Consider the following 13216-nt stretch of genomic DNA (forward strand, 5'->3'; position numbering starts at 1 on the left):
TCCTCCCCCTCTCCCATGTCCCCCCGGAACTGTCAGTCCCGTTGTTTTCTCCTCCAGATTGTTCATCCAGCCTGTCCTATGCAGACAGGCCTGCGCGGTTTCTTCTTTAATATCTTTTAAGGTCACCTCTTTCCTGCTTGCTATTTCTCCCTGTTTTAGGGTTTGTATGCTGGGTAACCGGACCCTTTCGTCGAGACACCTTGACGTCTGCTCTAAGACTAAGGAAATGAACAACATGACAGTCCCGTCAAAGTTGTGGGGCTACTTCTGTAATTCAAGCCAGTTCTTCAATGCCACCTGCGATGAATATTTTGTTCACAATAATGTCACTTCAATTCAGGGCATTCCTGGATTGGCTAGTGGTATCATTACAGGTAAGTTACAGGCTTGTTTGTGAGTTTTTAACTGTTCTCTGAGAACTCCTCTATTATCCATATAGATTCTTCTGTTACCAGGGAGACTCCCTGCCATTGTATGTTACTTCCCTGCTTAAGCTCAGAATATGGCTCTTATTTCAACGTAGTTTTACTTTCATATCAGTTAGACTTTTTGTAGACTTCCCGGTGGATTGTTCGTGGCAATCCTATAAGGACAGAGTAGAACTGCTCCTGTGGGCATTTGGATACAGTTGGTAATTTTGAACTGCAGCCCAGTGCTTTTAACCACCATGCCACCAGGGTCACCATGAGTTAGAATTGAATGGATGGCAGTGAGTTTCTTTCAGTTTTGCTTTTCATAAAGTGCTGGCTGCTAAAGTCCACGTCCTTTAGAGGGCAGACTTGAGCAAATTGCTTTTTAACCTAAGACAAGATGATAAAATAGTCTATGTAGGAGGGGGTATCCCCCCCCCAAAAAAAAGCCCCAGATTTTTTTCAAAGCTATGTATTAAACTTTTTTTACATATCACCTTCAAGGTACTCGCCATTACACAATACAGGGAATAAAGTGTGTGGGTCAAAAGAGGCCTGCTGTGTGCTTGTATTTTGGGTTTGTTTGTTGTTGTTTTTTGCCAAAAACTGGCTCACCAAGATGACTACATGAGCAGGTGCATTGTTATGGTGGCAAAACCAGTCCTCCATCTGCCACAAATCAGGCCTTTTTTGTCACACACAGTTATACAATCTTCTCACAACCTCCAAATATAAAACTTGATTAACAGTCTGACCTGGTGGAACAAATTTCAAATGCACTGTCCCCCTCACAACAAAAAAACAAAACAAATGAGCATCATCTTGATCTTTGATTTCACTTGAGGAGCTTTTGGGGGCAAGGTGACTTGATTGTTGTGTACTTTCAAGGTTGTAAGAATGAATAGTACCGTGTCTCGTCACCAGTAATGACCTTAGAAAAAAAAGGCTGGGTCGCTTCAGAACTGTTCTTTCACAGCACCGCATGTTTCCACTCGATGCTCCTCTTGCTGGCCACTCAGAACACGAGGCACTAATTGCTCAGCGACCCTTCTCATTCCCCAAAATTCTGTTAGAATTCTCTGAGCTGAGCTCCAAGATAGTCCAGATAACTTCCCCGTCTCTTCAACGGATTTTGTTGACATTTTTCTTCATTTAGGAAGTTGACAGATGTCCAGAACGAGGTTTGTCATCAATTGACATTTCACCTTTTTTGAAAGGAGAAAAACACTCATACACCTGAGTTTTCCCCTTAGCACTGACCCTGTCAGCTGTGTTCAACATCTAGTTCAACAACAACACTAGTTTCTGTGGCATTTTTCCTGAGCAGGAAACAAAATTTCATAGCTGCACACTGTTCTCTTAAATCGGCCATCACAAAAGATGAGGTTTGAGTGAAACTGAATTTTAAAGAAAGTTATTAAGAGAAATTCACTGTGAACAGAGAGAACCTTCGCAGGCGGCGTCCCTGCGTGCACTAACTCAGTGGGTGCTGGAGGCTTGTCTAGCAGGAAAAATGTGTACTACAAAAGCCCCGCCTAGGGGAGCTTTTTATCCGTTTATTTTGGGTACCCCCTCTCATTCTCTCAAATTGCAGTGTTCTTTCTGCAGCAACATGTAGAATGGAACTAACTTACATCTTGTTAAAAAGCTCATTGTGCTGAGACTATGTAGAGCATACAGCAGGTCAACAATTTCTCCAGGTACAATTCCGTGACATTGATTATATTCTTCACGTGTCTAACCATCTGTCTCTGCTTTTCCAGCTTGTTTCTCCTCAGTGTCTTTCAGCAGTCTTATTGGAGTATAAGCCACAGACCATATAAGTGAGCAGTTTAAGTATATTACTAAGACTTGTGTAATCACCACAATTAATTTTAGAGCATTTTCTTCATTGCCATAACCCTAAAGAACTATTAATCTAGTTACTCTCTCTATGGATTACCATACCAAAAAAACCAACAATGACAACAAAATAAAACACACAAAATCCTCAATCCAAAAGTAAGCAAAAGATAATAGGAACTGGAAAAAATTTAAAATGGGTCAAATGGGGAAACCAATTTTTACCAAACTTTACCTGCAGCAGTCCACTTTCCAATCTCCTCTTGTCTGAGGGTGCAAGTCCATTCACATCCCTGGTCAGTGGTCTCAGGGAGTTCAATGGAGGCTTCATCAGAGTGGGGACTCTGCAATTGAATTTTGGGTTTGCACTGTCATCGATAAGTAGCTTTTGGTAAACCGGAGTGCTCAGAATTTAAAACTAATACAAATCCCCCTTCTGATCTTGGATTTTATTACTGAATAGAACAGTTTTAATGTCACTATATCACCACTTATGTTTTCCTGACTCAGCTAAATTTCCACAATTATTTTTTCCCCCAAATCTTTTATTGGGGGCTCTTAAAACTCTTCTCATGATCCATACATACATCCATTGTGTCAAACACATTTGTATGTTGCCATCATCATTCCCAAAACATTTGCTTTCTGCTTGAACCCTTCGTATCAGCTCCTCATTTTTTCCTCTCCCTCCCAGCTCCCCCCCTCTGCAACTCTTTTCTTAAGAGACTTCCGTCTGAAATGTTTGGTTCACAAATGCCTTTGCCCATAAACAAGTGTATACAGTTGTGTTAAAAATAATACTGGTCATTGTTGCTGGGTCCTGTTCACTGTCCTTGTTTCATGTGTTTTTCTGTATAGGGAAGCCAGGGTTTATGAAGACAGTAACTGAAATAATAATTGCCTGGGGGTATGAGAGGAGAGGGTGGGGGAAAGGAGAAGTCGATACCAGTAGGTAGGAGGAGGAAGAAAATACTCCTTGGTTGATTGTGGTGGTGATTGCACAACCCTTCTTAATACGATTGAGCTATTGAATTGTATGATGTGGTCATTGTAGCTCAATAAAATGAAATGAAAATAGTAATTATTATTATTATAGACTTTCCTGAACATTTGGCTTTAGTCTGCTTAACTTATTACTAATTTATTTGGCAGCTTAATTTGGTTGTCTGTTTACCAGATCATATTGTTAAATTCTATTTAGGACCAGATAAAAGGGAGCATTCAATTTTTATTTCTGTGTGCTTTATTGTGTGGTAAGTTTGTGTACCTGTAGAAGTACATCATTTTTACAACTCTGTTGATGAGAAAGTTACCTAATTATTTTATTTCCACTGCTATTGCTTACAACCCCAACCCCACCTCCCTCTGTCCTTGAGTGTCAGCTTTCTATCTCATCTGAAGGATGGATGCCCTGCTGTTTTTCCACTGCAGAGAATCTTTGGAGTAGCTACCTACTAAAAGGAGAGGTCATTGAAAAACCCTCAGCCAAATCTTCTGACGTCTTAGGCAGCTTGAATCATGAATATGTTCTTGCTGACATCACCACCTCCTTCACTCTTCTGGTGGGGATCTTCTTTCCCTCTGTCACAGGTAAGCATCTGAGCTGCGACTATTTTAGGAGCTGTCAAACTCGGGCAGTAGTTTTTCTTAGGAGACAGGTTATTTTCTTAGGGCTCCTAGATGCACTTAGTCTTTGATATCATTAGTCATATGAAGTGTCCATGAACTCAAAAAGTTAACTTGGTCTTTTCTTCTCTAAAGGTATCATGGCTGGATCAAACCGGTCTGGCGATCTGAAAGACGCTCAGAAGTCTATTCCCATCGGCACTATCCTTGCCATCTTGACCACCTCCTTTGTCTGTATCCTTTTTACAAATGCCGTTTGAGTTCTAGTCATGGGAACCTCTAGTAGAACTACGGCAATCACTGTTTTTACCCTGATAATTGTGATAACTGCATTATACCACCACCCCTTTCACCAAATAATTTACCCTCCTCGTCCCCAAACAGAGAATTCAAGAACTAATTTATTAGATAAATAAATCTAGGAACTCATGTTCATGATAGAAAGACTATCTTGAGTGTAAATTTTCTGTACCATCTTAAGGATGAATGCCAATTTCCTTAACTTTTGGTATAGATTTAAGCAATGTTGTCCTTTTTGGTGCATGTATTGAAGGAGTTGTTCTTAGAGACAAGTAAGTAGTTTTCCTTATAATAATCCTGTATCTGTCTTCTTGATGTCTGATTATTCCAGCCCCAAGACAGTTAACTCAGAAGCCCAATGGAACATTTATCATGAGCTGCAAGATAGGCATGCGAAGCAAGCTTGGGGAGAAAGCAATGGGACCAATGGTCCCAGAGGGACTTAGGGAAGAAGGAGGTGGGGAAGGGAGCAGTGAGCAAACAACGCTATAGGCAGGGAAACAACTAGGGAATTAAAATCAACAAGGAGGATGTAGATATCCTGGAGGTGTTGGAGAAACATTAATCTAGTTGAGAGGAATTAGTAAGAGGCAGAAGTAGGGTGAGCTTGATGGTGGGGCAAGAGGAAGGTAAAAGGAAACAGAGGAAAGATCTAGGAAGCAAAGCTATGGATAGAGATATAAGCATAGGTGGGTACCTATGTAAATACATTAGTTCATAAAAATAGAGGTATTGGCCCATGTACATATATTTATATGGCAATACACTGAAGTAGTGGACCAATATCGAGCCTCTCCTCATGGCCTCCCTTGATGCAAGAACACTTAGTTCTAACAAACTGGCATTCTGTGATGCTCAGCCTCCTGGCACAATCACTGACGACAAAATGGGTGTATAAACAAATGTGCTGAAGAAAGTGGATGGTGCCTGGCTATCAAAAGAAATAGCGTTTGGGGCTTAAAGTTAAACAAGCAGCTGTCTAGCAGAGAAGCAATAAGCCCACATGGAAGAAGCACACCAATCTGTGTAATCATGAGGTGTACTTGGGACTGGGTAACAGGCATCTGAAGACCCATAAACGAACGAACAAATCATATTATTGAGAACGAAGAAAGCCCATCTGTAGACAATGGGACATTCCCTCACAAAGGGGTAGCAGGGTAGGGATGAGTCAACCAGGGTGCAGTAAAGCACTGATGAAACACATAATATCCCTCTGGTTCCTTGAGGCTTCTTTACCCCCCACTATCATGACCCCAGTACTGCCTTTCACTTTGAGTTAGACTGGAGCAAGTGCAAATACAGATACGAGATAAGAGCTCACAACCCACAGAATCCAGGAAAGGGAATGGAAATAGTACTGTTAAATGGGTAGGGGAAAGTGGGGAGAGAAGGGGAAGAAGGAGGAACAAATCGTAATGATTGACATAACCACACACACCCCTTCAGGGGAACGAACAAAAGAAACCATGGGGGAAGGGTGACAGCGGTAGGTGTAAGATATGAAAATAATAATTAGTAGTTTATCAAGGGATCACCAGGGTGGGGTGGGGTAGGAAAAGAGGAGCTGATACCAAGCACTCGATAGAAAGTTAATGTCTAGAAAAGAATGATGACAACATATGTACAAATATGCTTGATACAACTGATGTATGTAAGCGCCCCAATAAAATTATCTTTTAATTAAAAAGGATTTCTTTCATTGATAAATATTAATTGCTGTTGTTAGGTACCCCCATCTCGGTTCCAGCTTATGGCAACCCTATGTACAACAGAATGAACTGCCCAGCGTCCTGCACCGTCCTCACAACTGTTGCTTGAGCCCATTGTTGCTGTTTTGTTTGTGTATTTTGAACCAATTGTTGTAGTCACTGTGTCAGCCCATCTTGTGGAGGGTCTTCCTGTTTGTCGCTGACCCCTACTTTACCAAGCACGCGGTCCTTTTCTGTGCTCTCGCCTGATCCCATGCCCCAAGTACGTCCTATACATAATCAGAAAGGTAATGGATAATAAGAGCCAGGACGTTCACGGAATAACGGAATTTTTCCACAAACTGTGAAGCCCCTTCATATGTGAGAGGCCATGAATAGGGGTCTTTAATAAAGCAGTGGATTTTCCTGAATATTTAGGACTTCCCTCTACATTAAGAGCTATTTGTAAAAATATACAGTTCCCCTTTTCCCCCTCACCTTCCTTTACCCTCAGTATGGGTCCTGAGGGGTTTATAGGTCCTGGATTCCCTGTGTTTCCACCCCTGATCTGTACCCGTGTACATGCTCTGGTCTAGCTGGATTTGTCCCTCCCAGGGGGACTGACAACAGAAAAGTGGGTGAAGGGAGACATCGGTCAGTGTAAGACATGAAATACTAATAATAATTTATAAATTATCAAGGGTTCATGAAGGAGGGAGGGAAAAATGAGCTGCTGATACCAAGGGCTCAAGTAGAAAGAAAATGTTTTGAAAATGATGATGGCAACAAACGTACAAATGTGTTTAACACAATGGATGTATGTATGGATTGTGATAAGGGTTGTACAAGCCCCCATTAGAATGATTTAAAGAAATATATATGAAGCTCCTAGATGAACATCTGTATTTGCAAGAAACTGTTAAATTCAACATTTTCTGTAATAGAAAACCAAGATTAGAATAATGGATGCTATAAATCAAGATGCAATATTTAGGCCACTCAAGTTTTTATGTTATAACAGGAAATATTTTTAACTTGTAAAAGAATATGCAATTATATAGGCTCAGTATTATCTCAACTATATTTTTAACATTCAGTAAGCAAATGAAAAGAAAACATGCAAAATCTTAATAGCTATGTTAAATTTATCAATTCTGCTTTTTTGGTATTATTCTGCACTTTTCTACCTTTTACAAAGAGAAAATCTGAGGAAAAAGCTGTAAATGAGACCATGTATCTTCTGAAGAAATCTGGCTTGACAGACTTTTTTCTTATAAGGATAATTGTGGGGGTTTTTTGGATCAAATCCATCTCAATTTTTATTGTCTGCACATTGTAAATGGTTGAAATTAGGTGAAAGTATCTCTAGTCTTTAAATCCAAAGCTATTTGTAGATCAAATTCCTCACTCTTATTTTCCTCCCAGATTTGGGGATGCTGTGAAAGGTAATTTGGTGGTGGGCACCTTATCTTGGCCCTCGCCATGGGTGATTGTCATTGGCTCCTTCTTTTCAACATGTGGAGCTGGACTTCAGAGCCTCACAGGTGCACCAAGGCTGCTACAGGCGATTGCCAAGGATAACATCATCCCGTTTCTTAGGGTAAGTGACTCTTCTGTATGCCCTCTTCCCCCTTTCCTAGCTTTTATGTAAACACGATGGGTTGGGAAACACTAGATTGCATAATATGGAGAACATGGGGCTTTAGACCAGAGTTCTTTAAATCCTGGTCGGAGTTCCTGTAAGAGTGCGGTAAAGACATTGGAGAGAAAACACTATTACCTGTAGGGTCGAGGAATTGGGGACATTGACTCAGTATTTCCCATACTTCTATGCTTGATATCTCCCTTCTGTGCAGGTTTTTGGTCACAGCAAAGCCAATGGGGAGCCTACCTGGGCCTTACTTCTGACTGCTGCCATTGCAGAGCTGGGGATCCTTATTGCCTCCCTGGACCTTGTGGCTCCCATCCTCTCCATGTAAGCGGCAACCTTCTTTCCCCCAGATATTCTTGCTAAAATGACTTATTATAAATATGTGTGTTTTCAGTAGTAGTGATAACAAGAGTGGGTCATAAATAGAGGAAGTTTCCTTTAAGTAGTAAATACGGGAGACACTTCACTTACATCCAACTTTCATAAATTATCACTTTCTTCCTGCCTGCAAACCTTAAAAGATTTTTGTCTTCATTTCTACTTTAGTATCACTCGGTTATAGCTTTCACTGCTACTATTTGTGTTGCACCATTCAGGTCTTCTTGCTGGATGAGTTACTACTTCCCTGGCACTGCACTAGGCTGTGAATACAAAGTTGAATAAGGAACAGTCTGGGGAACTGATGGTAATAAGGAAACCAGTGATCCCCATATAGTGTTGTGAGTCTGTGATTAAGGAGAACAGTGGGTGCTACATGGAAACTAAAGGGAGGCAACTAAACAGACTTGCAGTCAAGAAAGGTTTTATGGAGGAAGTGCCACTTGTATCTTCAAGGATGACCGCTTGGCTAAGTGAAGAAGTGAGAAGGATGTTCTATACAGAGGGCACGTGATGAGGAATTGATGAGTAGAATAATGTAGCACATTCAGAGAAATGAAAGTGCTTTGCCTTGGCTAGAGTGGAGGCACAGGTTGGTGAGTAGCAGGCCAGGTATGTTAGAGCCAGTTCACAAAGGACCTGGAACTTCGCCCTAGAAATGGTGGGTAGTCCTTTATGGGAGAGAGCAAGATGATCACATACGTGTTTTAGAATGATCAGTTTGGGTTACAACATGGGTTAGAGAGACACAAAAATTGAGCTGGGCATGCCAGTTGCAAGCTTATGTGACTAATCCAGGAAAAAAGAAATGAGAGCTTGAACGGAGAAGACACAGCAGTAGAAAGCGGAAGGAAAAAGACATTCAGAGGTTTTAATTAAGTCAGTGAAATTTGCAGAGGGGTGAGTAAGAAACCGCAAACTAGGATTAGCCCAAGGACTGGCGGAGAGAGAGCCCAGGAAGCTCATCTGGAAAGACTTCGGTTTCTCTACTCCCTGCTCTCAGGTGCCATGGGGTCAGGTCTGATCCATAGTGAGCCGGTGTACAATGGGACAAAACACTGCACCGTCCTCACAACTGATTGTACCTGTGTCTGAGCCCATGGTTGTGACCACTGTTGTCCATCCATCTTTCTTGTGGAGCGCCTCCCTCTCTTCCGCTGCCCCTCCACTTTCCATGCTCGGTGTCCTCTCCAGGGACTGCTCTCTCCTGACAGTATGTCCAAAGAAGGCAGGAGGAAGACTTGCCATCCTTGCCTCCAAGGAGCACTCTGACTGTCCTCCTTCCAAGATGGATCGGTTTGCCCTTTTACTATCCCGTGGAAATTTTAATGTTCTTCTCCAGCACCACAGTTCAAATGCATGGATTCTTCCAGGGTCTTTGTGACTCAGTGTCCAACTCTCACATGCTTAGGAGGCAATGGACAATACCGTGTTTCGACTTCCTGGACTTCGTCAAGTGCTGTTCATTGCAGCCCATGGCGACCCCGTTTTTGCAGAGTAGAACTCTGCCTTAGAGTTTGCGAGGCTGTGACCTCTTGGACACAGATCACCAGATGGTTTTTCCAAGCCTTCTCTAGGTAGGATCAAACTACCCTTTCGGCTAGAAATTGCGTGATTATTATTTTTGCCACCCAGTCAAAGATGAGTGGTCTGGAAACAGACTTGCCGCAAAGAGCTCTAGTTGTTTTAAATAACCCTAGAAGATGCATTTTATAGTAATAATTGTGTTCTGGCTCGCGTTCTTCTAGGTTTTTTCTCATGTGCTACCTCTTTGTGAACCTGGCATGTGCCTTGCAGACATTGCTTCGAACCCCCAACTGGAGACCCCGGTTCCGGTACTACCACTGGTGAGTGTGCCGTTTCCGTTTCCATGTTGGAAGAGAATGCATCAATGTTCTAGAAAACGAGGAGGCCTGGGCTCTCTCTCAGTAACTTTGTTTTTGATCGGCCATTCTATGATGATTGTTTCAGCTTTCAGTATTCTCTTAAAACTCCACCATCACTTCATTTCTTTGCTGCTTTATAATGACCTTTAAGAGCTCACTTAGAATAAAGATAACTATAGCGTGAATCTTGCCAGTTTGGTGCCTTCTTCGGGTTAAAACCACTCATCTTGCAGTTAGCAGCTGAGTCAAAATCAACTTAATGGCAGTGAGATTGGATTTTTTTAATGTGTACCTGTAGGCACGTGCCTCTTAGCTAACTTCTCAACTCATTTTCAGTTTCACTTGCTGATAGTGGGCAGTGACTGAAAATGAAAATTTCCAGCTGATTTTTAGATCTCTGACCCTCTCTGTCTAGCCTGTTAAGTTAAAGTCATTATGAACATTTTGTGTTGTTGCTATTTTACTTCTGTTATTTTGTGTTCTGTCTTTTCATTTGACCCTACTTGTCTCTAGATTATCAATTTTCCTGCTCATCCTATAGAAATCATATAACTAGGGAGTTCATTCTTTACACAGGAGAACTTTAGTAAATTTTGTCTACCTATCTTTTCTTTTTTCTTCAACAAAACAAGCACTTAATTATCACCTGTCATTTCTTTTATGTAAAATATGAATTCTACTGACAAGTTTTTCGTATTTCTGCAGCTATGTTAATAGAGGTTTACAACAGTTTGAGGAATATGAAACCATTTTTTTGAGACTGGGGAATGGGTCGCATGTCTGACTAAATTTCTGCCTTCTCTCTGTCTTGCCAAGCAAGTGTGAATCCTCCGCCTAACCACAGATACCTTTCGTAACCTCCCATGCGCTTATGCACATTTCCAAGCAGCGAGGAACATCCTGCAGCAAAGCTGGCTTGTGAATTAGTGTAGTTCTGCTTATTGTTTGTTGCTAGGCCACGATAGAGCAAGTACAGTAATTGAGAATGAATAATTAGAAACTTCTTTCATAATTTTACCTCGTATCCAGGCAAGTGGTAAATTTTCTTATAAATTATTGTATTGAATTTTACAAAAGCATCTCTTTGCACTATCTTGGGGGGGCGGGGGAAGTTGAATGGTCTCTAACTACAGATAGTTTGAGAAGCACTCCTCTAGCGCACTTTTTTCCAAGTGCTTAGAAAGACCTTTTTTGATTGTTTGCTTGTGTTTACTTTTCTAGGACCCTCTCTTTTATGGGAATGAGCATCTGTCTGGCCCTGATGTTCATTTCTTCCTGGTATTATGCCATTGTAGCCATGGTGATAGCTGGCATGATCTATAAGTACATCGAGTACCAAGGGTGAGTCTATAGTAATACAGACAAACTGTGGCTTGTCATTAGTCACTCTAAATGTATCTAGTTTGGTCAGAGCCAAAACCAAAAATCCAAGCCCACTGCAATCGAATCCATTCTGACTCATAGAACCAGCCTAGTGAAAATTATATGATGGGCTCATGTAATTTCATCCTTCCCTAACTAAATGTTAGCTACTCGGTGGGTGTGTGCTTAGCTGCTAACCAAAAGGTTGGTAGTTTGAACCCACCAGCCACTCTGTGAGAAAAGAGAGCTGGTGATAGGGCCCCATCAAGACGATGGCTCAGGAAACCCTCTGGAGCAATGCTACTTCATATTACACATGTCAGCTTTTCATTAAACAGGGAACTCATTCAGAAAGCATGAAATAATTAAAGGGGGTGGGCTATCCAATGTACAATGAATCTGTACTTTAAAAATGTAACACATAATTATTTTTATCTCTTCAGTCTTCCTGTTTACTTCTAAAATGAAAACAAAATTCATCCTGAAAGGCTTTGTAAACAGCTCACACTTTACTAACAATATCCAAAAATGAAAGAAAACACTGTTCTGAAGATTGCATGAGTTTTACTTTCTCCCTGGATTTTCACGTTAATTTAATCCTGGGTCTCTATTAATTTCTTAATCTAAATTACTGTTTTACATTTTTTTGCTTTTAAAAGGACCAGGTGAATGATCCTTTCTGCCTTTGTCCTGACCTCCTTGCTCATGTAGGCTGTTGGTAAAGGGTCATGTCAGTCTGCTTCCAGTGGATGCCTTATCTTACTGAAGAACTCTAACTACAATCATTAATATGTTATAATCCAGTGGGTGCCTTATCTTACTGAAAAGTGTTATACACATCATTAATACACCTTGGGCATGTGTTACTTTTACAATTGGGGAAGTAAGCATGATTTTTTTTGAAGTTATACTTGCTGTAGTTTAAGTCTCTCTGCTCTTTTTCTCCTTTTCCTCCCAGAGCTGAGAAAGAATGGGGTGATGGCATCCGAGGGCTGTCCCTTAGCGCAGCCCGATTTGCTTTGCTTCGGCTGGAGGAAGGACCACCACACACTAAAAACTGGAGGTAGAGAACTCAGCAGAGCTCAGTGGTGTGTGGCACAAGTTAACACATAAAATCGCGCCCATCCTTGCTTTATAGGATAGAGGTCGTGTGGCTCAAGGAATTGTGTAATGGACCTATTTAAAACTGTCCCAGATCTTTGACGCCTTGATTCTCTATTCTTCATATAATTTATGATTTATGTGTCTCCCATTTTTTATTCTTACTTGACAATGGATCAATATGAGATCATACTGGGAGTGTTTACATTAAATCTCAGTTCTCATCCTCTTAAATCCTCTCACATCTTTACTCTGTCAATATGTTTTATACAGTTGTCCTCAATTAAAGGGAAGAATTGTTGCTCCACTAGAGTGTATTCTTGCTCACCTCTCCTCCCCCACCAATCTCTTTACAGGCCTCAGCTGCTTGTGTTGCTGAAACTGGATGAGGACTTACACGTCAAGCATCCTCGCCTCCTCACATTTGCCTCACAGCTCAAGGCAGGAAAGGGTCTCACAATTGTGGGCTCTGTCATTGTGGGGAACTTCCTAGAGAACTATGGTGAGGCTTTGGCTGCTGAGCAGGTAAGAGACCAGGCTTATTGTTGTAGTGGGGGAAGTAAAGTAAGCTTATAGTTTTCTCAGTTCTTCCTGAGCGATAGGAGGTTTCTCTTTGTGGGTAGTACAGACTTTTGAATGGCCGTAACCTCCCCAATAAAGGAAATGGGTCACAAGATAGTAACTTACTTTTTCTTCCCATTTACAACATTGCCATGTTGTTAACATGTATCGAGGATAAGCATTATAGCCAAATAGGCTTCAAATGTTGACTCTGAACACTGAGAAAGTGATAGAAAAAAATTTCTCCAAATTTTGAGGAGAGGGCTCTTCTTAATCTTATGAAGAGGATAATAAGCAACTTTTTTTCTTCTTCTTAACAATATACGTGGTATTGTAAATTAACTTCTTTGCTAGTTGCAATTTGTTGTGGTGAATATTAGGACCGTGGTGGTTGTAAGTGTTCAGCCA

At 41.2% G+C, this 13216-nt stretch overlaps 1 protein-coding gene across 5 annotated transcripts in view; it reads left to right on the forward strand.

The window, feature by feature from the left end:
• The window catches only part of SLC12A6 (solute carrier family 12 member 6), a 103248-nt gene that overhangs the window by 76158 nt on the left and 13874 nt on the right, over window positions 1-13216 (forward strand). For all 5 annotated transcript variants that reach the window (XM_004712669.3, XM_004712670.3, XM_004712671.4 and 2 more), the window contains 10 exons: window positions 160-374; window positions 3684-3842; window positions 4014-4112; window positions 4393-4450; window positions 7295-7469; window positions 7726-7844; window positions 9647-9745; window positions 11006-11125; window positions 12105-12209; window positions 12604-12772. In XM_004712669.3, coding sequence (XP_004712726.1) covers window positions 160-374; window positions 3684-3842; window positions 4014-4112; window positions 4393-4450; window positions 7295-7469; window positions 7726-7844; window positions 9647-9745; window positions 11006-11125; window positions 12105-12209; window positions 12604-12772 — 1318 coding nt within the window. The remainder of the gene's footprint in view (window positions 1-159; window positions 375-3683; window positions 3843-4013; window positions 4113-4392; window positions 4451-7294; window positions 7470-7725; window positions 7845-9646; window positions 9746-11005; window positions 11126-12104; window positions 12210-12603; window positions 12773-13216) is intronic.

Source organism: Echinops telfairi, unplaced genomic scaffold (genome assembly GCF_000313985.2).
Source record: "Echinops telfairi isolate 266 unplaced genomic scaffold, ASM31398v2 ScPeMD7_18;HRSCAF=68, whole genome shotgun sequence".
Taxonomy (NCBI): Eukaryota; Metazoa; Chordata; class Mammalia; order Afrosoricida; family Tenrecidae; genus Echinops; species Echinops telfairi.